General features: G+C 48.9%; 2 protein-coding genes across 2 annotated transcripts; both read right to left on the bottom strand.

The window, feature by feature from the left end:
• Positions 1-6,958: 6,958 nt before the first annotated feature.
• On the bottom strand, positions 6,959-8,181 carry LOC149912239 (rho GTPase-activating protein 32-like). Its single transcript, XM_090132138.1, has 3 exons — positions 7,980-8,181; positions 7,659-7,804; positions 6,959-7,471 (listed from the first exon to the last, which is right to left on the bottom strand). The coding sequence occupies exons 2-3, from the start codon at positions 7,735-7,737 to the stop codon at positions 7,044-7,046; spliced, it is 507 nt and encodes a 168-aa protein (XP_089988264.1). The 5' UTR covers positions 7,738-7,804; positions 7,980-8,181; the 3' UTR covers positions 6,959-7,043.
• Positions 8,182-8,971: 790 nt separating this feature from the next.
• Positions 8,972-9,773, bottom strand: LOC149912240 (rho GTPase-activating protein 33-like). The gene is made up of 3 exons (XM_090130723.1): positions 9,668-9,773; positions 9,420-9,502; positions 8,972-9,282 (listed from the first exon to the last, which is right to left on the bottom strand). The coding sequence occupies exons 1-3, from the start codon at positions 9,725-9,727 to the stop codon at positions 9,171-9,173; spliced, it is 255 nt and encodes an 84-aa protein (XP_089986849.1). The 5' UTR covers positions 9,728-9,773; the 3' UTR covers positions 8,972-9,170.
• Between the last annotated feature and the right edge of the window lie 15,724 nt (positions 9,774-25,497).

Below are 25,497 nucleotides of genomic sequence, written 5' to 3' on the forward strand. Positions count from 1 at the left end.
TAGTTATGCCAAGGATGAATACACAGCAAGAAAGCTGGCTAAATTCCCAGCAGAATTAACTTTCTGTTTCTAATGATCAGTGAGAAATTAGCTGGTAACACATCTGAGGAGCTGCCAATCTGGGTTTGTCCAGCTAGCTCAGCACAGGTGATACCAGCAAGCAAGCAATGACATAAAAATACTCAGCATGAAGTGCCTTTTGCAAAGAGTTGCCAGAGCATTTCAGATCAGCACAGACTGTTGGGAAGTTTCTATCAGTGCTGTACTATTTCATCAAGGATTAATGTAAGTGCAGTGCCATCACTGCCCTCCATTTACTGAAGGTGCCTCCACACATTCTGGTTGTTGGCAGACACTCAAAGATGTGGAAGGTTTGATAGGTAAAAGAGCAGCTCCCTCCTTTTCCATGACAGCTCTTTGTTCCTTAAACATTTGTATGTGATGTGTTATACTTTTCAGTCAGTCAAGAGAAAGTCAAAAGGGTTTTTTTTCATTTTCAGAATATAGAGGTTGTTGGTGGGTTTTTTTGTTGTTTTGTTTTGGTTTGTTTTATTTTCCCATAACTGAATGTCTTAAAGAAACGCAAATAGTTTGAAGACCATTCTTCCCAGAATGCATCTTCCAGTTGAGAGGAATAACATTTCTTACTTAGCCTGGAGCTTGAAAGGATGGATAAGGGAACTGGCAGCTCTACACTTTCTTATCTAAAAAAAAACATACAGCTGAAAGGAATCATGTAGTACGTAATGCAGCTATCAATATATCTGGGTGCTTTTTTTTTTTTTTTCTGGTCATTTATTGATCTTTCTTGTATTTCAGATTGATCAAGCAATCCACCAGCTTTGCAGAATTATGCCTACCCCGCAAGCCAGAAATGCTTCAAACCCATCAGAAGACATCTGTAAATACCTTGGCACAGCCCTTCTCCAGATCAGCCCAGTGAGGGCTGAAATAACTCATGATTCCAGCTGACAACGTGCTGCTTTCTAACAGACGTTTTGCAGGAAGGGTTCTTTCCTTTGTCATTTGGCACAAACCTTTTCCTGCAGAGAATTAAAAATAAATTTCACTGCTGGAAAGATGTGGAGATCATCAACACTGCGTTGCCATGCAGCTTTTGTTGCAGCTTGGCAATGTTCTAGCTCTGACATTAACAGTTCCCTCGTAGATCTAACAGCCAGATGGGTGTGAAGTTGTGAACTACTGACTGAGCTGCTCTTGAAGTCATGCCAAGAGAGATCTCTGCAGGCACACATTCATTCTGCAGGGCAGTGCTGTAAGGTCACAGGAAGAACGAGGTCAGAAGTGCCTTGTCTGATGTTTCTGGGGTGTGCATTGGCTCGACTGGCTGCCCACAGTCACTGAGCTGCAAACAGAAGAGGTGGGGATAATCATTCATAACAGGTCAGTTATCCATTCGGTTTTGGCATCTCTTTATGTTTGCAAATGGTCCACGAACAGACCCTGATTTTCCTGAATGCATTAGTTACTCAGAGTTATTGCTGACACAGGACACAAAGCACAGAAATGCTGGCTGGGGTCACCTTTCTCTGAGGCTGAGCAGGGCTGCCATCAGCTAGGCACTTCACATGAGGGCTGGTGAAAGAAAGGGAGCATAAGGCCCAAATGCAGGAAGCTGAGAGACAGAGAGAGCCATCGTTAGAAGGTCTGCAGCCTTTTGACCTGTTGTGAGCTACGTGCCACAGCTTGATCTTTGGCAACAGTCGCTCTGGAGAGATGATGTCTGCTTTGTTTCAGTCTTCTTGGGTGTTTTTTCCAACATCTGGCTGCTGCCTTTGCTGCTCTTGCCTCCCCTTTTGATCTCATTTTCTTGCCACATCTTTTCAACTAGCAGAGTAAGTTTTGGCTACAAAAAAATCTGACAGCTCCTTCTCAGACATTGTATGGGTAATGTGAAGGTGAAAATACATTCATAATTTGAGCTGTTAAGCCATTCTGATTCACCCTTTGCATCCACAGCATACAGATTTTTCCCACACTGCTGTTTCTATCCAGCAATGTGCATATGTGCAGTGGTACAGAGGTTGGTGGCCCTGCCTGTGGCAGGGAGTTGGAGATTCCTGATCCTTGAGGTCCCTTTCAACCCGGGCCATTCTGTGTGTGTGTGTGTGACTGGCTAAACACCAATTGTTGCTAGCTCAGCAGGTATACTGCTAATTATTGAACGTCTGACAGCTGCTTATCAACACTTGGCCACTATTTCTGGACACCTGCTCATCCCTGAAGAGAGAGAAGTTTGGAAGGAGGACAGAGGGGAGTCTCTTGATGCCTGCCTGTTGCATCCCAACCTGCCCACAGAGTGAGTCAATACGGCCTTGTGTGGAGGCCCTGGCTTCTTTGGAGTCTGTTTTTCTTTTGCTGAGCTTCTCCTATCCAAACAGAATGGCCTTACAACATGCTTTCTGGTCCTCAATGCTATACCCATGCAATTTGTAACTATTACAGTTCTGTAAGTGAGAATTGATCACATGATTGAACAACTGTATTTCTAAAATATGTTATGAAATAACTTCTTTTTACTAATACTAATAAAGTCTTTCTACTTTTTCAAACTGTTTCAAACTGTTTCTAAGGGCAAATTACAAAACACATTGTGCTGTACTGCTTCTGACCAGTCCCACATTTGATAGCCAGTGCAGAAACAACATTCCATCCTACAGCATTAGCTAGTTCAGAGGTACCAGACGTGTATCTGGATGTATGTGGCTGTTGTGCATAACTTCCTGGACACCCAGCAGCAGCCAGGTGAAAGGAAAGTTGTGTTCCAGAGCACTGCAGGAAACGTGGTGTTCTACTGCTGCACACATGCAGAAAAGGACACACACACGACAAAGCACTGTTCCTTCCCCCATGGCACGGTGAGGAGTGCCTTCTCGTGCTCTTTTCCTGCTACTTCCATGGCACGGTGCACATCTGTGGCATTTGGTCCTCCAGGGAGGAGCAGGCAAGCAGGACACTGCAGAAAGAGCATCTCATTGCTCTAAGCTGTCAGTGCCATTCCAGGGTTAACAGGAATAGGGCATGTCAATGCCCCATTCATAGTGGAGAGGGGAGAGATTTTAAAAGCGAAATGAAATCTTCAGTGGAAGATCCTATTGGATTAGCAGAGCAGTGTAATCAATTCTTGGGGCCAGATTTTTACCCATGGGACGAGATCATGTCCATCCTGAGTATGTTGATTAACAGGGAGGAAAGAGGAATGATTCGACAAGCTGCCATGCAGGAATGGCAGAAAATGCATCCTCAGGGTCCCGAGGCTGTCCCTGCTGGAGTGTTACAGCCATGAGCAGGCTTGGGAGGGGGGCTGAGGGATCAGAAATGACAGCTCCACTCTTGGAGACCACAGAACTAAAATGGAAAGATAAAATAGTTGCAGGGCAATTGTTCTCTGTGCCTGAAGCAGGGACCGATTTATGGGGGAGAGATTTAACACTTAAATGAGGATTACAGCTGCAAGTCTGTGAAACAGATGTCAGGGTGTCAATGAATGTGTTATCAGCTGTGATGAAGAAGAAATGAATCCAAAGCTGTGGGCAGGGGAAGGAAATCGGGGTGGACTCACAATTTTCCCTTACAAAGAACTGCCCAAGGAGGGAGTGGAGCTGTGAAACAGCAACAATATCCCATAGCCTTAGAAGGGAGAGTGGGTCTAAAAGCTGTAACACAGACAGTGGTTAAGGATGGTCTTCTGGAACCTTGTCTGTGGCCTTATAACACCCCAATCCTGTCGGCACGGAAGGCAGACGGCACGTATCGGCTGGTGCAAGATGTAAGGAAATGACTGAACCCGTTCTCAAAAGACAGCCTGTGGTTCCTAACCCCTATACCCTAATGAGTCAGATCCCACACGGGCAGCAGTGGTTTGGTGTGAGAGACCTCAAAGATGCTTTCCGGACAGCCTCTGGACTCAGAGAGAAATGGCTGTGTTTGTATGAGGACACATTGTAATCCTATCGTGATTCGTGATGATACTGTAGATACTGGAACTCGTGCTAATCCTTGTCTTTGCAGCATTTGAAGCAAGCAGCTGGTGCTGCTGTCATGCAGAAAGCTCCCTTCCAACCACTCAGCAAGCATTTGGATGAGACAGCTTCCTGCTGGGAGCCCTCCGACATCACTGCTGCCTCCTCCAGAACCATACCTGCAGATGCTTCAGAGCTCTTCAGCATGGACTTCCTTCCTCCCATCAGCAGCTGCTCCTGCACTGACCTTCATTCACACTGGGATACCATCTGCTTCCAGCAGGAGCTGACCTGCGAGACAGAGAAAGGAAACGTGGGATGAGCACCAATGCAGAAGCACAAGGCTGTGTCACCACCACGTCTTGCAGCCTTGGGAAGTCAGCTGCAACTGCAGCCTTGGTCAGAATTACAACGGGCACCGTAAATTAAGTGTGACCTCTGAAGTTGTTGCCATGATCAGAAATAGACGCTGAAATTGCTCACATAACTGTCGGTGGTTCCCTCCAAATTCTTTTGCTTTGGGGAACAGATGGACTCGGAATGGAAGGACACGAGAAAAATGACATCTGTTTGAGCTCAGCAGACTTGAGAGGTGGGCCTGGGTGAACCTCATGAGGTTCAGCACAGCCAAGTGCAAGGTTTGGCATTTGGGCCGGAGGAATCCCAGGCATTCTTTTGTCATCGTGGTGGTTTCCAATAGACCCCAACAATGAGACATCAGGTCGCCGTGTGGGCTCCTGGCTGACACTGCCATTTCCCAGCCATTGCAGCCTAGGGGCAAATAAAGTAAAATACTTCAGAAAGATCTCACACTGATTGCATATTTTACTGTTCTTTTACACAAAACAGAAGGAGAGGGCAGCAGATGCATACAGCTGCATCAACACCCAGGCTGCTAAAGGAATGGAAAGACAGAAACATCAAATATCAATGCCTTATTCTAATGCAAGGAGGGAAGCTTCTATCAATGTTACTTTTTATCATTTAAAATGAGCAGTTGGCACTCTTAAAGGAAAATCCTAGGCCCCAGGTTCTGACAGTGTGGCAATCTGGACTCAGCTGTGACTGATCCAAACAGTCTGTTCCAGATTTTAACATCCCTTCTATGCATTCACAAGTTTTCTCTCTTGACTTCCCCTTACAGCCGTTAGATGCCAGCAAAACATCCCACAAACACTCCTTACCTCTGTGCACACAGGCACCCATCCAACCAGAGCCATCAGTCATTCCCAGCCATGCGCTCTTCCTCCAATCATGGTCAGCATCACACGGCCGTCACGCAGCTCACTTGACTCAGTTTTTCTCTTCTTTCTGGAGGTGTCCTTGCTTCTCAGCCTTACCTTCTCGTGATGTTTATCTCGCTCTGCAGCTCCTGCTCTGAATAGGCTTTCTTGGATTCCCGCATGACAGGCACAAAATGCAGCCACAGCCCCGGCCACCAAGGTCAGCTCTTCAGCACACATTACCTGAGGAGCACTTGGCAACTCCTGCAACCTGAGCAGTGCCAGGAAGACTGTTTCACTTCTGCTTCTCCTGGCTCAGAAATTCATTTTCCTACCTAGAAAATGGAAATAAATAAATAAATAAATAAATAAATAATATAAAAAAATCCTGACACAATTGATACTATGGAATTCTGGAAGGCAAGGGATTTGCCCTCTATGATGAGAAGTTGAGTGCAAAGAACTCAGAAGAGCCATGAGCAGGTTGTGAACTTGTGGGTAAAATTAGGAAGTGCAGCAGTGCAGGGCTTCTGGAGGTGAGGGTCTGCTACAGCCGCCTGGAAAGAGAGCCTGTTGGTGGGAGCTGCTTACTGCAGCCAGCAGAAGCATCGCACTCACTGACTCTCATCCCGATGGGGGATTCCAGTCAGTCTGGGAAATCAGCATGGCTGGCTGCAAGCAATCTGACAGACTCCTGGAGTGCAGTGAGAATCACTCTGTGGTGCAGGCATTGGGCACAGCAAGCAGAAGGGAAGCATTGCTGGACATGGTGCACACCAGGGGTTACGACAGGAGGCGGTCAGGGCTGCAGTGACCATGCCCTCCTTGAGTTGGTGATCTCAAGGAATGCGGGCCTGGCAGGAAGCAAAGGCAGGAGCCTGAACTTCAGGAGAGCCAGCTGCAGGCTGTTCCAGGAATTCTTGGACGAGATCCTCTGGACAACTGTTTGTAGGGGCAAAGGGATGGAAAAGAGCTGGTCACTTTCTCAGAAAAAAGCTTGCTCAGGTTGCACGCTGAGCTGCAGGAGAGGAAGGGGAGGAGGTGCCAGCACGGCTCTGCACGATGCTCTGCCACACTGGGCAGCTTGATCATGGCTCAGCAGTGGGATCCGACGAGGAGAAGGGGAGAAGGAAATCAAGGATGGGAGGGAGCCATCAGACACAGTCGGTGAGTGTCTGTGAAGTCTTGCAGACCCAGAGGTTCCCAGGTTGTTTCTGCTTTCGTAGCATTTGTGTGCTGCAGGGTGAGCAAAAGGTTCTGCTGCTTGATTCTTCTGCAGGAGCCGCCTAAAGGGGAAATGGCCACTGAGCTGCAGACCAAGCAGTACTGCCTGACGTTGGCCAGGGGGAGCTTCTCCTGCCGCAGTGTGCTGATGACAGGTCTGGAGATGATCTGCAGGGCCAGTTCGTAGGTGGGAGCCAGGAAAGGACATGATGGGAGGAGGGAGGTGTTAAGCAACAGCCAAGGCATCAAAATGCATCAGAAAGCCCTGAAAAGCATCACAAAGCCACAGCCAGGAAGCTTGGGAGTATCATGAGCAGCATCCAGGATGCGAGAGATTATTTGCTACCATGCCAAATGGTAGCAGAGCTCCCCCTGCAGACATCCCAAAGCCAGACAAAACAGGAACAAACCCGGAGCTGTGCTGCACAAACCCAACAGCCACAGCATTGCAAGCTGGGGTGCCTTGCTGTGTGCTGCATTCATCCCAGTCCGTGTGAATGAAGACTCTGGAGGCAGTCAAGGCAATGATTGAGCACAAGTGTGCTTTTATTATTATATGAAGTTCAGGAGGGTGTGAGAGGTCCATGGTGAAGATGGGACTCATCCTGTCTTGTCATGGAGAGAGTGGCTCAGAGCTCTCAGTGCTGCTGTCCGGTGCCTGGGACTGGAGGCCTGATTGAAAGTCCCTCTGCAAGAGGCTCTGCTCCTCCTCACTGACGCTGGCCTGCTCCTGCATGGAGGTGCTGTTGTCGGGGCACTCACACTGTGCTTGGGATGGGCTGCACTGCAGAGACTCTGGCTGACAGACCACACTTGTGACTGTGGTGTCTTGCAGGCCCAGGTCATCAACTTCAGCAGAGCCAGGTGTAATGAGAGCATGAACTTCGATGAGCTCCTTCTCTCCATCACTGTTGTCGTGTGTAAGGCTGCTGTTGGAACTGCAGCGATTCGTGCTTCCTATGAGCTCTCCACTGATGGAAGCAGAGAGAGCATCATTGCTACTTGCCCTGGATCTTCTGGGTTGGCAAGGGCTCGATTCACCTAGAAAGGATACACAGGGTTAGTGTCAAACTTTCACAAGCTGAATTACGACAGTGGTTCTTGATCAGGGGTGAACTGAAGATGCTAGGCAGGGGCTGGAATGCCAGAAGGAGATACAAGTGCAGAGCAAGCTTGAATTCTATGTTCCTGAAAAGCAGGGATTTGGAAGCTGCATTTGCACCCTTACCTGCCAGGACTACCACTGCTGTTTCTGAGGGCTGCCTGGCATTGTGCTGCAGTTGGCGTTTGCTGCCATAGGATGGCATTCTGAGGCTGAAGCAGCAACACCAACTGCTAGCTGGTGATTCCTCATTCTTGCTGTGTGGATTTTGCCTGGAGAGAGAAAACAGCCAATGCTGTGAGTCGTGCGTTGTGCAGGGTGAGGGAAGAGCTGCACTGAGCTCTTGGCAGCAGTTGCTTGTTCCTAGCACTGCCTGGTTTCTGCAGAAAAACAGAAAAACCCACCCAAACAATGATGCTGGGTGCTGGAAAAGAAAGTCCTCTTTACCTGTCAGATGGAAAGTCGATGACAGTGTGGAATTTGCCCTGCCCAGCTGCAGGGCTCTCTTCCAATTCAATGTCCCGGCTGCTCTCTGTCACAGGGGGAGAGCTGCTGTGGCCTCGCCTCTGTGCCTGTGCCTCCTCCAGGCTGAGCAGCTTTGTGGCAGCAGAAGAGACCCCCACAGACTTGGGCCCTGGGAGAGAATTGTGCCCTGTCAGGGAAAACCACAGGTAAGAGCGAGGATCAGAAAGCAGCAGCACAGCCACCACAGTTCTGGGGGAGGTGCTGTATTTTTCTCAGGCTTGCTTATCCGAGCCACTGGAAGAAGAGGAGCTCAAAATAACCATGTGGGCAGAGGTCTGTTTATGGCAAAGGACACGGTCATCATTAAGAGCAGCTTACTGTATCATAATAGGCAAGGAAAAACCCAAGGAAATGGGGGCAGGGAACTGAGAAAGCTTCACTGCCACACTTGCATCAAGCTTTTCCTGCATGCAAACCATAATAATGATGGTTTCCTCCTTGTGAAGTTTGGGCTTGGACATTCTCAGCATCCAGGAACAGAATGCCATACCCTAATGGAAGCCCAGAAGTCTGCTGTCCCCTTGATGGTAAAAGAGAATCTCAAAGGTCCCGGAGAAGGCCTGCATTTGATCAAGGTGTCAGGTCAAGATCAAGCTAATGGAGGAAGACACTCACCTGCTGCATCTGCGATGTCTGCTCCGGATTTGGAGCAGAAGAGGACGTCTGTGTGGTTGATGAGAAATTCCACCACATCCGACTGCGTCTGCAGCTCCATGCAGGCAGCTCTTCCGCTGGCGCAGGCAGACTCGTTCTGCTGTGATCTGTAGAAAAGGCAGATTTTAGAAGTCATTTCTCCAAGACCGTTTCCCCGAGTCTGAATTGTTGCAGCCAAAAGCTGTCAGCTGAGGCTCTGGAGACTTCCGCAGTGGGCAATCAGTGATGCCACTGCAGAAATTCCCCTGGATGATCAAGGACACGTCACTCCCATCTAAAGAACAGAGCACAATTGTCACCTAGACATTGTGCCCGTGGGGTTGGAGAACAACCCAGGCTCCTGCGCTTCTGTCAGCCACAGATTTTACAGGAGAAGAGCACATTTGATGGAGAAAAAGGGAGGATTGTTTTTTTTACTGGAGAACAGATGAAGCGTTGTGTTGAAACAGAACCAGAAGTTTACCTTAAGAGGTTTGGAGCCCACACAATGGCTAGGTTCTTGGCATGCATGTTTGTTATCGTGGAGCTCCCAGCCAGACACGCCAAGTGTCTCATCAGATATTCCAGAGTCCTGGAAAACAAGAGAGGCAAACGTTCAGCACCAACGAGCATGCCGTGCTGCAATTCAGAAAGACAAAGGCTGGAACCGCATCGTTGCCCTCTGCAATGCAGCAGGGCTGAGCTCAGCAGGCTGAGGGCAGCACTGACCTGTAGTGAGGAGCGGGCAGCTGCTGGATGACGTCCTGCATTCTGAGCAGCCGCTCCTCCTCTGTAGCGGCACCAACAGCATCCTGGAGTAGTGCAGAAAGGGAGCGAGACACCAATCAGGCTAGTACACCACTGCGAGTAAACCTCGTGGGGCTGACAGCAAAAGGGCCTCCGAGCTGGGGCACTGCTGCAGCCATCTGCCAAGAGGCCCAGGAAGAGGGAAATGAAAGACGTGGCCTTGTGCTTACCGAGAACTTGCCGTACAGCTGGTGGGTGAGCAGAGGGTTCGGGAGCTCCCTGAAGTACATCTTGCAGAGGGAGCTCACGCTGTGAATGTCCCGGACGGTGAGCTCAGGAATCTGCTCCGACTCAAATTCCTGCCTGGAGAGAGGGACGCAAACCCGGTTGAGCGAGAGGAAGGCAAGCCCAAAGCCACACCAGATGCACTCAGGCTGTGTCAGTCGCAGCACTCTTACCGCAGTCTCTGGATGTTGGACGCGACGCCGGACAGGCGGTATATCCCCTGCACCACGCCGTGCTGCTCAATGAACTCAGCACAGCTCTGGAGGACCTGGGGGACTGAAGAACACGTGCCAGCCGTCAGTGGAGCTCCTGATTCAATCGTGCTGCAGGCTGTGCTTCACATCCCATCCACTAAGCCCAGCCAGGCTTGGCTGAAACAAATACAGATGTGCTTGTCTCTTAGGAGCATCCGCCTCACTTGATCCTTCAGCCATCAACTCCCATTACACGTGTCTCCACGGCTATCAGCCTGCCCCCTGCTAGATATGAGCTCCCTTTCATCTTCTTTAGATGCCCAGCAGAGGAAGATCTCAGGAATGGGCAGCTCCTTACCATCACGACCGGAGTGGAGAAGATGCTCTCCCAGGTCACCGCCAAACACCCTTTCCTTCTCCACCTCCCGCTCGGTCGGTTTCTTTGGGCGGGCCTTCACCAAGGAACGAAGGAAGGTGAGGATCTTGCTGCGTTTCTTGGGCACTGCACAACAAAAGGAAGAAACCAGGTCATTTCAGGTCTGGCTCCGTTGGACGAGGCCGAGCACAGCACATTCTACAGAGCACGTCAGAACGGGAAGAACATTACCAACCAGTACATACAAAAAGGGATTTTCCCCATCTCTGGAGGAGCCCAAGGCCAGGTTGGATGGGGCCCTGGGCAGCCTGGTCTAATCTGACATTAAATGTGGGGGCTGGCAGCACAGCCTGATGCAAGGAAGTGGAAGCTTGAGGATCCTTAAGGACCCTACCATCCCAAGCCATTCTATGAAGATTCTATAGTTTCCCCAAGTCCAATCATAAACACAGGAGGATTGGGCCAAATCTCTGCCCCATGGTGTGCATGAAGAATCATCAACCCAGAGGACAATGTGGGATGGATAAAGGAGGTACTAAACATGGAACGCACCCCCAAAAAGACTTCATTTTGCTTCCCCACACCATCAAATGTAACATCCCTACCTGGCTTTGGCACTGAGTTGATGAGTGCCTCAGGAATGTTCTTATTAATGAGTTCCACACACTCCCCTGGGAAAAATCCAACCTGTAACAAGAAGAAAAGAGAGGCCAACTATTGCATGCAGCACTTCTCAGGTCTGAACTGTTAAACCAAAAACCACATAACATTTCCCTCGGAACGTGCTTGCCTGACGTTCCATAAGACTATCCAGCAGAAAATGGCCATAGTTCACAGCATAAAGGTAATAATTTTTCAACATTTGCAGCCAACGGCAAGGTCCCCTGACACCGACACAGGGAAACTGTTTACGTCCATTAGGCATCCTGTGCATGCAGAGCAGCTCTAAGCTAAGATTCCTGCCTTTACTGCAGTTGCACTCTCCAGTCTGAAGCTTGTGCCTACCTGGAAGCCGAGCTTGCCTCTCCACCAGGGAGTCAGCTCCTTTGGTGGCATGTCGATGACACACACGATGTCTCCGACCTGCAAGAGATTGCAATGTCAATCCCAGCTTCAGCACAGCTGGGAGGAAAGCACAGCTCAAATGACTGCATTCTTCTGCACTGCCAAACATCGCCGAGCATTAAAGCACTTGCACCAGTGCAGCTCTGAAGACATTTGCCATTGTAAAATTGAGCAACAAGGAACGCCTTGAACTGCTTACCTCAAAGGAGAGTTCATCCGCTGCCTGGGCAACGTATCTCTTAATAGCATGGGCAGCAGCAATAGCTGGAACATTCACAGGTGCCACCTCATGGTCTAGCAGGGGCTTCCCCTTGTTCTCAGCCTGAAACAGAGAGCACAGGCCACGGTGAGGAGCTGGGAACCAACAAGGAGGACTTCAAGGTGAGGAGCACATGTGCAGAGAAAGCTGCAGGAAATGCACTCGGTCCTTATCATGGGCACTTGAGAAGGAACTGCAAGTCTAATAACGGCTGTTTCTCTCCCTGGTGTGCAGCAGGCACACGCCAGGCAATGCAAAGATGCATCTCTCCCCACCCAGACTAATCAGCAATGGCACTGACGCAGACAGGTGGCCTTGTCCATTTTGCCCCCTCCTTTCCTGCGCTCTTTGTGCAGGAAGGCTGACTGTTTCAGATGCTAGGAGACCGTGAAGAGGGAAACCAAAGCTACGGCTGCAGTTACAAGGTGCAAACAGTGCCATTGCAAGCACCAAGCAGCTCTCTTGAGCAGTCCAACCAACAGCGAGGCCAAACAGAGCAGAGAATGATTGTTGATTCTGCAGCCATTTCAAGGGAAAAGTCAGTAGAGGACAAACACAACAGCCGAGATGGCTCTGGTACTTTTATAAACTTGCCACGCTTGCACTACTGTCTTGCCACAGAGGAGCTCTCTTGGAAAGCAGGAGAGCACATCTGCGGCTCACTCTGCTGGCTGCAGTCAGGGAAGAAAGACCAATCAGAGCTTCATACTCTACCTCTGTCCATGCCAGGTCAGGCCCACAGCTGATCTCGCTGCACGCCACAGCCATCAGCGTAGGTGTGACAAGCTGGAACTGAAAAGAAACACACTTTTATTTTCTCTGTTCACATCTCTGCTGTGCTCCCTACAGCTGTCGGGCACACTCACACAGCCCAAGCACGCCTGCTGGTGTCCCTGGTGATGCTGTGCAGCTCTGCACAAGCTGGGGCTGGGACTCTTTGCCTAAGGGATTGGTTTCCTGTAGACCAGCTGGTCACAGCACCACAGACAGCATCCTTCTGAGGGCTGAGCTGCAGAGCACGTGGAGAAAACCCACACGTGACCAGCGTCCCATCAAAGCTGGATGAGGCTGTGTTACTAAACACGGGGCGTCACGGGCTGCTAAAGCATGTGGGGGGACAAAGCATGGCAGGTACCTGGCAAGAGATCAGAACGAGGGAGAGAAATCTCACGAATCCGCAGCCGTTCCTTGTCACTTTGCTCTGATCTTCCACGAGCAAAAGCTGCAGCAGGGAAGCAGGCAGAGGGTGGAGAGAGGAGAGAGAAAGAGCAGGTCAGTTTGCTTCCACGGTTTAGCAAAGACTACAAGGGAAAAACCAAAATCTGCCCTCCCTCAACTTAAAAACTTAAGTTTTCAACTTAAAACCATTTCCCCTTGTCCTGCTGATATCTACCCTTTCAAAGAGTTGATTCCCCTCCTCTTTTTAGGCTCCCTTTAGGTTCTGAAGGCTGCCATGAGGTCACCCCACAGCCTTCATTTCTCCAGGCTGAACAAGCCCAGCTCCCTCAGCCTGTCTTTGCAGGGGAGGTGCTCCTGTCCCCTGATCATCTCTGTGGCTCGCCTCTGGACCCTCTCCAACAGCTCCCTGTCTTTCTGGACACTGTACTGCAGCTGGGGCCTCACAAGAGCAGAGCAGGGGGGGACGATCACCTCCCTGTCCCTCATGGCCACCCCTCTGCTGATGGAGATAATGTGATCCTATGAGCTCCGCCAGCCAGCAGTTCTCAGCACTCACTGTCCCCCCGTCTCTCCCACACTGTCTCAGCTTACCTACAAGGTGCTGCACAGGACGGTGTGAAGACAAAGGGACGCAGTCGGTGCACAAGTGCAACAAGCGAGCTGCTCAGTCAGAGCTCCAGCGCTCCAATGAAGGGACGCAGCACGCACTGCTCCTCCCCTCATTCTAGCCCTTATGACATCACTGAGGGCCACCAGGCTGCTCCACCACCACGGACAGGGTGGGGAGGCAAGACCAGTCACAAGGGCAGAAGATTCCAACAGCCCAGCCCAACGTTCTGGAATCAGGGGCTGCTTGGAATTCTACCCCAGCCAAATCCTGGAGAAGCTGGCAGGGGGTCATCATGACCAAAGCGCAGCACCTGGCGCTTGCTCTTGTTGAGCCTCGCACAACTGGCCTCAGTGCATCCCTCTGGAGGGCCTTCCTGCCCTCAGCCAGATGGACGCTTCCTCCCAGCAGCGTACCTTGCAGTGCTGGGCCCATGTCAAATCCACACTAGAGTGGCTTTTGTTACATTCAAGGGCATGTTGCAGCACCCATCTATTTCACCTGGAAGGAAATAAAGCAGGAGATGGGAGAAACACAGAACTACTGCCAGACTGCTTTATCCCTTTCTCAGCCCAACTTCCCTTGCCTCATCCCCTACCCCAACTCCTGGATGATGCCCACAGGCTGATAGTTGGATCTCAAGTCCATAGGACTTCTTTCACAGGGCTCCATCAAAAAGGCTGTCACACTTGTTCCGTACACTCACACTGACCCAGCAGTGGTATCACAGTCACTTAACACACACACAACAACCAAACCCCGAGCATGCACATCCCTTCCTGCGTGACTGCAGCCCACAGCTCCCCTTCACACCTCCGTGGATCTCTGGTGTTTTACACTGATGCAGCCTCGCTGCAGCTCCGTGGCTGTCACACAAGGCCTGCAGGACCTCTTTCTCTGCAAACCCCGTCTGCAGGCATTGGTTCACAAGGTTCACCTCCTGCCCTCCTGAGCAAAAACAAGCACTAAGAACTAGAGCAAAGCACGCTGGACTCGACCTGGCTGGATCCCCAACCCTCAGTCCTGTCAGACGGACCGTGGTGTGGAGACTCATCCCCAAAGCCTGGCTGGACATCAGCACAGGCATCATTCTTCAAACGCCCCATCCAAGCAGCAAGGGATCAAAGCGTTGGCACAGCTGAAACAGAAATGCTGTGTGAGTTTCCTGTTAGCACTGAGCAGGAACAAATCTACCGCTGAGCAGCAGGATGTGAGACAAGCAGCAGAAGACACCCAACCTGCAGAACCAGCTCGTTTGGGGTCGGTCCAGATGTTTGTCTGCTCCCTTCCCTGGCCCAGGCCAAGCTTGTGAGCTGCTCCTCCTTGGTGCAGGGGGAAATGGTGCAGATGCCATGTGGTGGCTATGCACAGCATGCCTTTTACTTGCTTTTCCTATCTCCATCTTCCATTAGCAAACAGCATCTCCAGCCTCCAGAGATCACTGAGTCCAACCCCTGCACAACAGTGAAAGAAAAGATATGATAAGGGGTACTTAAAGCACAGCATCTGTAATCAGATCAGACTCCTGCACTGTGAAGACTTCCATGAGTATTCCTGCAGAGTGCATCACTTAGTCTCTCTTTAGCCTTGTGTTCATGGTTTTCCTGTAAGAGCTTGTCTAAACACTGCCTGTAATCGTGGTTATGCTAGAAGCATTTGGATTTATTGATCCTCAGTGTGATTTCAGTAACAAATCCAGATGCTTTTTTGTTAAGGGCAGCTTTCAATTTCTCAACTGAAATTTCAATATTGCATTAGGTGTTGACAACCACGGGGCTGCAGTACAGAGAATTACAGGGAGATTAATTTCTCCACCTCCATGCTCCTAGACATTTATGATTACAGTGATGTAGTTATATACAAAGTTGCAAGATACCAAAGCTAGAATAACCTCTTGGTGCAGCAGGATGTCTGGAGCCCAAGTGCAGAGTCTCAGTGTTCCAAAGCCTTGAAGAGGTGCACCGTATGTGCTGGGGCTGATGACACAGACACTGGAGCAAGGCCAGTGTGATGTTAGAAACTTGACCAGCAGCTGATCTGTTGTCAGCCATTTCTGGACACAAACGGGATCTGGTCGACTTAGGACATGACCTTTGGGCTGGAGAGCAACTCCCCGAGGAATCACACAGCCACTGCAGACCGTTGGCAAGAACCCCATACCAAAACAGCTCATCTGCAATCAGTTTTTAATCTGTGCAGCAGTGATTGGAACAGGCGCACGCTCTCTGCAATTGCAGGAATGTTCACAAGTGGAATGGACATCACCTGTGTGCTCCAGCTCTTCTGTGTGCATGCTAGGAGCAGTGATCCCCCTGCACCCAGGGCTGCAATAAAGTCATGTTGGGTTTCTAACCTGCCCACCAGCAGCCCAGGCTGCCCAGAGCCACATCCAGCCTGGCCTTGGATGCCTGCAGGGATGGGGCATCCACAGCCTCCCTGGGCAACCTGTTCCAGTGCCTCACCACCCTCTGGCTGAAAAACTTCCTCCTCACATCCAACCTAAACCTCAACACCCCCCGTCTCAGTTTAAGGCCATTCCCCACTTGTCCCATCACTGTCCACCCTCCAAAACAAAACACCTCGGCTGTTCAACACTGAAAGAGCAAAATAACCCACAGCTCTTACTTCCACTGTATGCAGTTAATTCCAAACTTAAGGTCACAGGTTACTCAGGTGATCCTTCCGGACAGAAGAACTACTCGTAGTGATGTGTAGGAGTAAGGAACAGTTTGAAAAGGTCATGGACATATTAGAACTTGCAGCATTTATCTTAATAGATGCCTACATTGCACAGCATTTTGTAAAACACACGTTACAAGTACTGTGCATTGGATTACACTATATCAAACTCTAAGTAACAATACAGGTTGCTCTTAAATCTACACTTACATGTTTTCTTCTAACTCCTTGATAAAATTCCTTACTACCTTCAGTTTTACAGCCAAAGCAGTGTTTGAGCTGGTAATGTACTCTTGAACAGCACTGCTGCCTTTAACATTTGTATGTTTAGATCTGAAAAGAGAATTTGGTCATTATTTCATGATGAGAGAATCTTATATGACACAACAGAATTACAAAAATCTGACAATACTGTAAAATGCCAGCGTAAGAATGTGGCTTTGATTTTTTTTTTCTTTTTTTTCTTCTTTTTTCTTTTTCTTCTTTTTTTTTTTTTTTCTTTTTTTTTTTTGAAATGGTGAGTGTGCCATTAATTCAAGACAAGAATTTTGTTTGTAAGTCGATCTCTATAACTGTTCTTGGCATCATTCTGTAGGATGAAGTAGATACATGGAATTTGGCACTGGCTCCCCAGGGCAGTGGTTTGGCACTGAGCTGACAAAGGCCAAAGAGCATTTGCACAATGCTCTCAGACACAGGGCTTGACCCATAGGAGGTCCGGTGTGGAACCAGGAGGTGGAATACATGATCCTCGAGGTCCCTTCCAAATACAGATATTCCATGATCCTCTAATACTTATATTCCCAAGTCCTGTACACAGTGCTCAGGTGCTTAATCGAAAGGTTCCATGAAACAGTGAGGTATCTATGTCCCTTTACCACTCAGTTATTCAATTTGCCACATGGATCTTTTATCCAGTCACATTAAAAAAACACTCAAAGTATTTCCTTCAGTCTGCCATTCTGATAGAGCTTTCTGGAGCAAATAAAGAGTTGCAACTCAGAATGTCCACACCTCCCTTCCTGCACCCTGCATACTTTTTTCATTGTACTGTGATTACGTACCATTCTATTGTCACCCTCATTCTGTCATTATCTAGGCAGTTTACTGCCATTAAATTTTCCAGCAACAGATGCCCACAAGTACAGCCAGCCTGGACTTATTTCCAATACTTATCTTTGTCCTGATGTCCTTGTAGGAGCTGGGACATTTCTCCATCTCAGCAGCAGAGGGCAGGAGGGGTCCAAGGTGAGGGCACGCTCTCCTCTATTTTTCTGGCACTCAAAGACAAAGGGAACAAGAAAACCAGATGTGTTTCCCTGCCCATGGCAAACACCAGCCTTTCCATCGTTACAGTCCTTCCTGCCATCAGCAGAGACATTTTGCTTTCTTTCCGGTCTGAAGTGTGTTCCACCTGATGACAACTGGGAATGTCTTTCTTTCACCATTAGAATCATTGCACCTCTGACTAAACACATAGCTAATCACCACTGAAAACTAACTACATGTTGATTAACATTCAGAGAGATTGTGCAGGTGTCCTTTTAGGAACTGGCCTACAGTATGCTAAGAGGGATGGATGTGGGGACATTAGGATAACGTGCCCTCTGCCTTTTAAGACAGCCCCAGCAGAGCAGGTCAGCAGGCTGAAGAGCTGAGTGGGTCACCAGGGCTCAGAGACTTCACTCGGCCATCTGAAAGTTGAGGGCCTTCAGCCCAAGCTGCCCTTTTCCATGCAGGCAAGGAGGCCAAGAGAAGGTGGATCGGCACAGTTCTGGTGCAGACAGGGGCTGCAGTGTGAGCAGGCCTACACAGACAAGGCTGTGCCCACACAGAGTGACAGCAGCTTTCGCTGTGAGCAGATTCCCAGGGGGCCTGAGCCATGGCAGTTCTTGATGGCAGCATGTTCCAATCAGCCCTGGAAGTCTTCTCTGGACGTCTGTCGCATTCTGGAATCCACACTGAGGACGCAGTCGCTGTGTCAGAGCAGCTGGCAGAGTCACGGGGAACCGTGACGTAGTTGGCCCAGGGAGCAACAACAAGGCCTGCACTGCTCAGCCAGCCCAGGCCAAAGGGGAGCACGAGAGAGAGCAGAGGAGAGAGGGGGGGAAAGAGGGCCAGGAAGGAAAGGCCTGTGCCTGAATGGACGTGTAGCAGCAGCTGCTGACAGCAAACTCGGTGATGGCAGGGGCACAGCAGAGCAGTGCAATGCTGGCAGCTTCCTGTGTCTTTCACACAGGCACTGGAGACATGGCCAGCACTGGGAGATCAGCAGAACTGCTGCACACCTCTGCCAGTCCAGGCCAGAGGAGTGCAGAACAGTGAGCTGCTGCTGAGGGGAGAGAGGATGGCCTGAGAGCTGACCTGAGAGGCAGGGCTGGCTGTGTTACAGCAGCCTCTGTGTCCTCCTCCTGTGTCTGTGAGGGCCAGAGGGCCAGAAGAGAACATGCCCAGACAACGAAGCCCTGCTGTCCTCTGCTGCTCAGCTGGAGAGATGTTCCGCCTTCCTGAAGGACGCTGATCCAAAGGGAAGGAATCAAAGGAAGTCCAGGCTGGCTGTCCTTGTGGGCATCAGCTGCTGGCAGCTGCCTCTGTGCTGCCATGGGCAGGGCACAGCACACACAGTGTTTGCAGTTCCCTGTGTGACACTGGCCCTGGTGACCTGACAGCCATAGGGAGACAAGAGAAAGAGCTGCCTCCCTCTGCCAGATGAGGCAAAGGTGAGAATCCCAGAATCACAGCATGGCCCGGGTTGGAAAGGAGCTCAAGGTTCATGAATCTCCAACCCTTGGCTCTCCAAGGGTGCACAGGGGGCTTTGTTCTCCCTGTGGTGCAGCTTCAGTGCCAACTCACAGCTGAGCTGGTTGGCACACTGTGACAGCCTGCCGCTCTGAAGCTCTTGGGGCAGTGCTCAGTTCTTTCTGAAGTACTATGGAAAATGCTGCTGTCATGACTGTCATTCTAAAGCTGATATTATTTCTTCTGCATCAGGCTTGCATGAAGCATCTTTGATCAACAGAGAAATCAGAAAAATTGCTTTTCCTATTGCAGTTTCCTTTTAACTAGTGGTTAAAGCTTTCAGTTTATTTTTGGCACCAGAAATCCTGGGATGCAACCAGGTTAGATAAGAAGTGAAACTGAGTCAACAGTAAAGGAACACAGATGAGATAGCATCACACAGCTCTGGAAAAGATGTTCCAGCTCTGTGTCTACCTACACCTTCAGGAGATGAAAAGTACTGGCTTACTGAGGTGTCCTGGGTTGCAGGCTCTGTTAATCTCCATTTTTGGAAGAGCTGCTTGCAATAAATACCTTGTAAGGTGAATGAGCTTGATAGAAGTAGGGTGTGAAAGAGATGGATTTGCTGTTTCCCTGAAGGTGCAGGAGTATTGCTGTGCCTACAGTCAGTAAACAAGGCAGAAATCACTGTGTTCCTCAGAATGAAAAGGAATAAAAATCTTTTTGTGAGTGACAGCACGCCTGAATGAAGCACAAATCTAAACATTTAAAATAAGGGTTAGTGTCAAAGGGACTTGCAGTATTTCTCATCAAGAAATATTTGATGCTTTGATGCTTCTTTATGAAAGTCATCATAACAAAAGCGTACTGATGTCTTTGCTGAGGATTTCCTTGGTTCCAGCCTGAAGGTGTGCGCAGGCATGAGCAGGCAGTGCTGAGCTGCAGGTGAGTGCCTGTGTCCCACAGCAGGAAACCCGTGGATGTCTTCAGGGGTTTGAAATGGGCAGAGCTGTAAAACCTGTAGGCTTTCACTGAAATTGTCCTCTGCTTTATTTTGTAATCTTAGTTTCACCAGTGCTTTCCAATATCATTTTCGTATGAATGCAGATACATGGGATAGGATTTAAAGTTTTTATGGCGCTGCTGTATAATTTTCTGTGGTCATCGTAAGCCAATAAAAAAAATAAATGGTAATCAGGCAATCTATTAACAACCTGTGGCACGTGTAAAACAAGGAAATTCCTTGCAGGAAGACAATATTGCTATACAATAATGTGGCTATCCAAAACTGTTAATTATACTTGATGAGCTGGAGATAATCCTGAAATGCAGGACTTTGATCTTAGCCAAGAATAATAAAAGTTATTATCGTTCTTAAATTGGCAGCTGCTATCAAAAGCCTGTGTCTTATTTCCCTTTTCGTAACACTGGCTAAATCAGAGAAAGTGAGAAAAGAATTTCATGATTGCAGCTTAGGGATTCTTTCCCACTTGACCAGAAGTAATCTATGTCCAAAAAGGTTTGTAAATACTTTTTCTATCTTATTTGGCCAGATGTATTGATATTTGAGATGAATGGCAAAAACATTTTGCGTACATAGATAAGCAATGCAAATTTGCTGGATTGTTTTAGAGAAAAAAGCTCCGGTTATCTGATCGTTTCCATGCAGAAATAAGATTTAGAGTAAAATTCTCATTATTACTATTCATGCATGAATAAGTTCAAAAAAGAGATGTGGGGGATGTTGTTTCAATTCCAGGTGATTGTAGGAAGGACTGTCAGGATGGAAAGGCTAGTGTCTGCCATGGGCAAAGAAACACTTCTGGTTTTCATGTTCCCTTTGTCTATGAGTGCAAGAGGCCATGAGGAGAGAGTGCCCTAAACTTGGACCCTTTTTGACCATTGCATCTGAGATGGAGAAGTGTTCAACCTTCTAGAAGGACTTCAGAACAAAGATATGTAATGAAAATAAGTCCAGGCTGGCTGTCCTTGTGGGCATCAGATGCTGACATCTGCATAGTTGTTGCTATGGGAATGGCAGAACAGGTGGAATCTTGCATATCCTTGTGTGACACAGTCACTGGTGAATTCAAAGCCAGAGGGGTATAATAGAAAGAGCTTCACCTCCCTGCCAGATTAGGCAAAGGTGAGTGGGATGTTGTTTCAATTAGTGCTGATGTCAGGAAGGACTGTAAGGATGGAAAGGCTGGTGTTTGCCATGGGCAGGGAAACACATCTGGTTTTCATTTTCTCTTTCTCTTTGAGTGTCAGGTAAACAGGGGAGAGTGTGCCCTCACCTTGGAACTCTCCTGCCCTCTTCTGCTGAGATGGAGAAATGTCCCAGCTTATAGAAGGACATCAGGACAAAGATATGTAATGAAAATATGTCCAGGCTGGCTGTCCTGTGGGCATCAGCTGCTGGCATCTGCATTGGTGTTGCCATGAGCATGGCACAGCAGGTAAAAGATTGCTTTTCCTTGTGTGACACAGGAGCTCTTGACTTGACAGCTAGAGGGATGCAATAGAAAGAGCTGCAACCTCTGGCAGACATGTCAAAGGTGAGTGGGATGTTCTTTCAGTTGCTGCTAATGTCAGGAAGGACTGTAAGGATGGAAAGGCTGGTGTTTGCCATGGGCAGGGAAACACATCTGGTTTTCATCTTCTCATTGAGTGCCAGAAAAAGAGGAGAGTGTGACCTAAACTTTTACCCCTCCAGCCCGCTTCTGCTGAGCTGGAGAAATGTTCCAGCTTGTAGAAGGACATCAGGACAAAGATATGTAATGAAAATAAGTCCAGGCTGGCTGTCCTTGTGGGCATCAGCTGCTGGCATCTGCATTGGTGTTGCCATGAGCATGGCAAAGCAGGTAAAAGATTGCTTTTCCTTGTGTGACACAGGAGCTCTTGACTTGAAAGCTAGAGGGATGCAATAGAAAGAGCTGCAACCTCTGCCAGACATGGCAAAGGTGAGTGGGATGTTGTTTCAGTTGCTGCTGATGTCAGGAAGGACTGTAAGGATGGAAAGGCTGGTGTTTGCCATGGGCAGGGAAACACATCTGCTTATCATTTTCTCTTTCTCTTTGAGTGCCAGGTAAACAGGGGAGAGTGTGCCCTCACCTTGGACCCCTCCTGCCCTCTTCTGCTGAGATGGAGAAATGTTCCAGCTTGTAGAAGGACATCAGGACAAAGATATGTAATGAAAATAAGTCCAGGCTGGCTGTCCTTGTGGGCATCAGCTGCTGGCAGCTGGACTGCTGCTGCCATGAGCATGGCAAAGCAGGTAAAAGATTGCTTTTCCTTGTGTGACACAGGAGCTCTTGACTTGAAAGCTAGAGGGATGCAATAGAAAGATCTGCAACCTCTGCCAGACATGGCAAAGGTGAGTGGGATGTTGTTTCAGTTGCTGCTGATGTCAGGAAGGACTGTAAGGATGGAAAGGCTGGTGTTTGCCATGGGCAGGGAAACACATCTGGATTTCATCTTCTCTTTGTCTGCCAGAAAAAGAGGAGAGTGTGCCCTAACCTTGGACCCCTCCTGCCCTCTGCTGCTGAGATGGAGAAATGTTCCAGCTTGTAGAAGGACATCAGGACAAAGATATGTAATGAAAATAAGTCCAGGCTGGCTGTCCTTGTGGGCATCAGCTGCTGGCATCTGCATTGGTGTTGCCATGAGCATGGCACAACAGGTAAAAGATTGCTTTTCCTTGTGTGATACAGGAGCTCTTGACTTGAAAGCTGGAGGGATGCAATAGAAAGAGCTGCAACCTCTGCCAGACATGGCAAAGGTGAGTGGGATGTTGTTTCAGTTGCTGCTGATGTCAGGAAGGACTGTAAGGATGGAAAGGCTGGTGTTTGCCATGGGCAGGGAAACACATCTGCTTATCATTTTCTCTTTCTCTTTGAGTGCCAGGTAAACAGGGGAGAGTGTGCCCTCACCTTGGACCCCTCCTGCCCTCTTCTGCTGAGATGGAGAAATGTTCCAGCTTGTAGAAGGACATCAGGACAAAGATATGTAATGAAAATAAGTCCAGGCTGGCAGTCCTTGTGGGCATCAGCTGCTGGCATCTGCATTGGTGTTGCCATGAGCATGGCACAGCAGGTAAAAGGTTGCTTTTCCTTGTGTGACACAGGAGCTCTTGACTTGAAAGCAAGAGGGATGCAATAGCAAGAGCTGCAACCTCTGCCAGACATGGCAAAGGTGAGTGGGATGTTGTTTCAATTAGTGCTGATGTCAGGAAGGACTGTAAGGATGGAAAGGCTGGTGTTTGCCATGGGCAGGGTAACACATCTGGTTTTCATTTTCTCTTTCTCTTTGAGTGCCAGATAAACAGGGGAGAGTGTGCCCTCACCTTGGAACTCCCCTGCCCTCTTCTGCTGAGATGGTGAAATGTCCCAGCTTCTAGAAGGACATCAGGACAAAGATATGTAATGGAAATAAGTCCAGGCTGGCTGTCCTTGTGGGCATCAGCTGCTGGCATCTGCATTGCTGCTGCCATGAGCATGGCAAAGCAGGTAAAAGGTTGCTTTTCCTTGTGTGACACAGGAGCTCTTGACTTGAAAGATAGAGGGATGCAATAGCAAGAGCTGCAACCTCTGCCAGACATGGCAAAGGTGAGTGGGATGTTTCAATTAGTGCTGATGTCAGGAAGGACTGTAAGGATGGAAAGGCTGGTGTTTGCCATGGGCAGGGAAACACATCTGGTTTTCATTTTCTCTTTCTCTTTGAGTGCCAGATAAACAGGGGAGAGTGTGCCCTCACCTTGGAACTCTCCTGCCCTCTGCTGCTGAGAGGGAGAAATGTCCCAGCTTCTAGAAGGACATCAGGACAAAGGTATGTAATGAAAATAAGTCCAGGCTGGCTGTCCTTGTGGGCATCAGCTGCTGGCATCTGCATTGCTGCTGCCATGAGCATGGCAAAGAAGGTAAAAGGTTGCTTTTCCTTGTGTGATACAGGAGCTCTTGACTTGAAAGCTGGAGGGATGCAATAGAAAGAGCTGCAACCTCTGCCAGACATGGCAAACTTCAGTGGGATGTTGTTTCAATTAGTGCTGATGTCAGGAAGGACTGTAATGATGGAAAGGCTGGTGTTTGCCATGGGCAGGGAAACACATCTGGTTTTCATTTTCTCTTTCTCTTTGAGTGCCAGGTAAACGGGGGAGAGTGTGCCCTAACCTTGGACCCCTCCTGCCCTCTTCTGCTGAGATGGAGAAATGTTCCAGCTTGTAGAAGGACATCAGGACAAAGATATGTAATGAAAATAAGTCCAGGCTGGCTGTTTTTGTGGGCATCAGCTGCTGGCATCTGCATTGGTGTTGCCATGAGCATGGCACAGCAGGTAAAAGATTGCTTTTCCTTGTGTGATACAGGAGCTCTTGACTTGAAAGCTGGAGGGATGCAATAGAAAGAGCTGCAACCTCTGCCAGACATGGCAAACTTCAGTGGGATGTTGTTTCAGTTCCTGCTGATGTCAGGAAGGACTGTAAGGATGGAAAGGCTGGTGTTTGCCATGGGCAGGGAAACACATCTGGTTTTCATCTTCTCTTTGTGTGCCAGAAAAAGAGGAGAGTGTGCCCTAACCTTGGACCCCTCCTGCCCTCTGCTGCTGAGATGGAGAAATGTCCAAGCTTCTAGAAGGACATCAGGACAAAGATATGTAATGAAAATAAGTCCAGGCTGGCTGTCCTTGTGGGCATCAGCTGCTGGCATCTGCATTGCTGCTGCCATGAGCATGGCACAGCAGGTAAAATATTGCTTTTCCTTGTGTGACACAGGAGCTCTTGACTTGAAAGCTAGAGGGATGCAATAGAAAGAGCTGCAACCTCTGCCAGACATGGCAAAGGTGAGTGGGATGTTGTTTCAGTTGCTGCTGATGTCAGGAAGGACTGTAAGGATGGAAAGGCTGGTGTTTGCCATGGGCAGGGAAACACATCTGGTTTTCATCTTCTCTTTGTGTGCCAGAAAAAGAGGAGAGTGTGCCCTAACCTTGGACCCCTCCTGCCCTCTGCTGCTGAGATGGAGAAATGTTCCAGCTTGTAGAAGGACATCAGGACAAAGATATGTAATGAAAATAAGTCCAGGCTGGCTGTCCTTGTGGGCATCAGCTGCTGGCATCTGCATTGGTGTTGCCATGAGCATGGCACAGCAGGTAAAAGATTGCTTTTCCTTGTGTGATACAAGAGCTCTTGACTTGAAAGCTGGAGGGATGCAATAGAAAGAGCTGCAACCTCTGCCAGACATGGCAAACTTCAGTGGGATGTTGTTTCAGTTGCTGCTGATGTCAGGAAGGACTGTAAGGATGGAAAGGCTGGTGTTTGCCATGGGCAGGGAAACACATCTGGTTTTCATCTTTTCTTTGTGTGCCAGAAAAAGAGGAGAGTGTGCCCTAACCTTGGACCCCTCCTGCCCTCTGCTGCTCAGAGGGAGAAATGTTCCAGCTTGTAGAAGGACATCAGGACAAAGATATGTAATGAAAATAAGTCCAGGCTGGCTGTCCTTGTGGGCATCAGCTGCTGGCATCTGCATTGCTGCTGCCATGAGCATGGCACAGCAGGTAAAAGATTGCTTTTCCTTGTGTGATACAGGAGCTCTTGACTTGAAAGCTGGAGGGATGCAATAGAAAGAGCTGCAACCTCTGCCAGACATGGCAAACTTCAGTGGGATGTTGTTTCAATTAGTGCTGAT

This window comes from Phasianus colchicus, chromosome Z (assembly GCF_987193195.1).
Source record: "Phasianus colchicus chromosome Z, bPhaCol1.hap1.1, whole genome shotgun sequence".
Taxonomy (NCBI): domain Eukaryota; kingdom Metazoa; phylum Chordata; class Aves; order Galliformes; family Phasianidae; genus Phasianus; species Phasianus colchicus.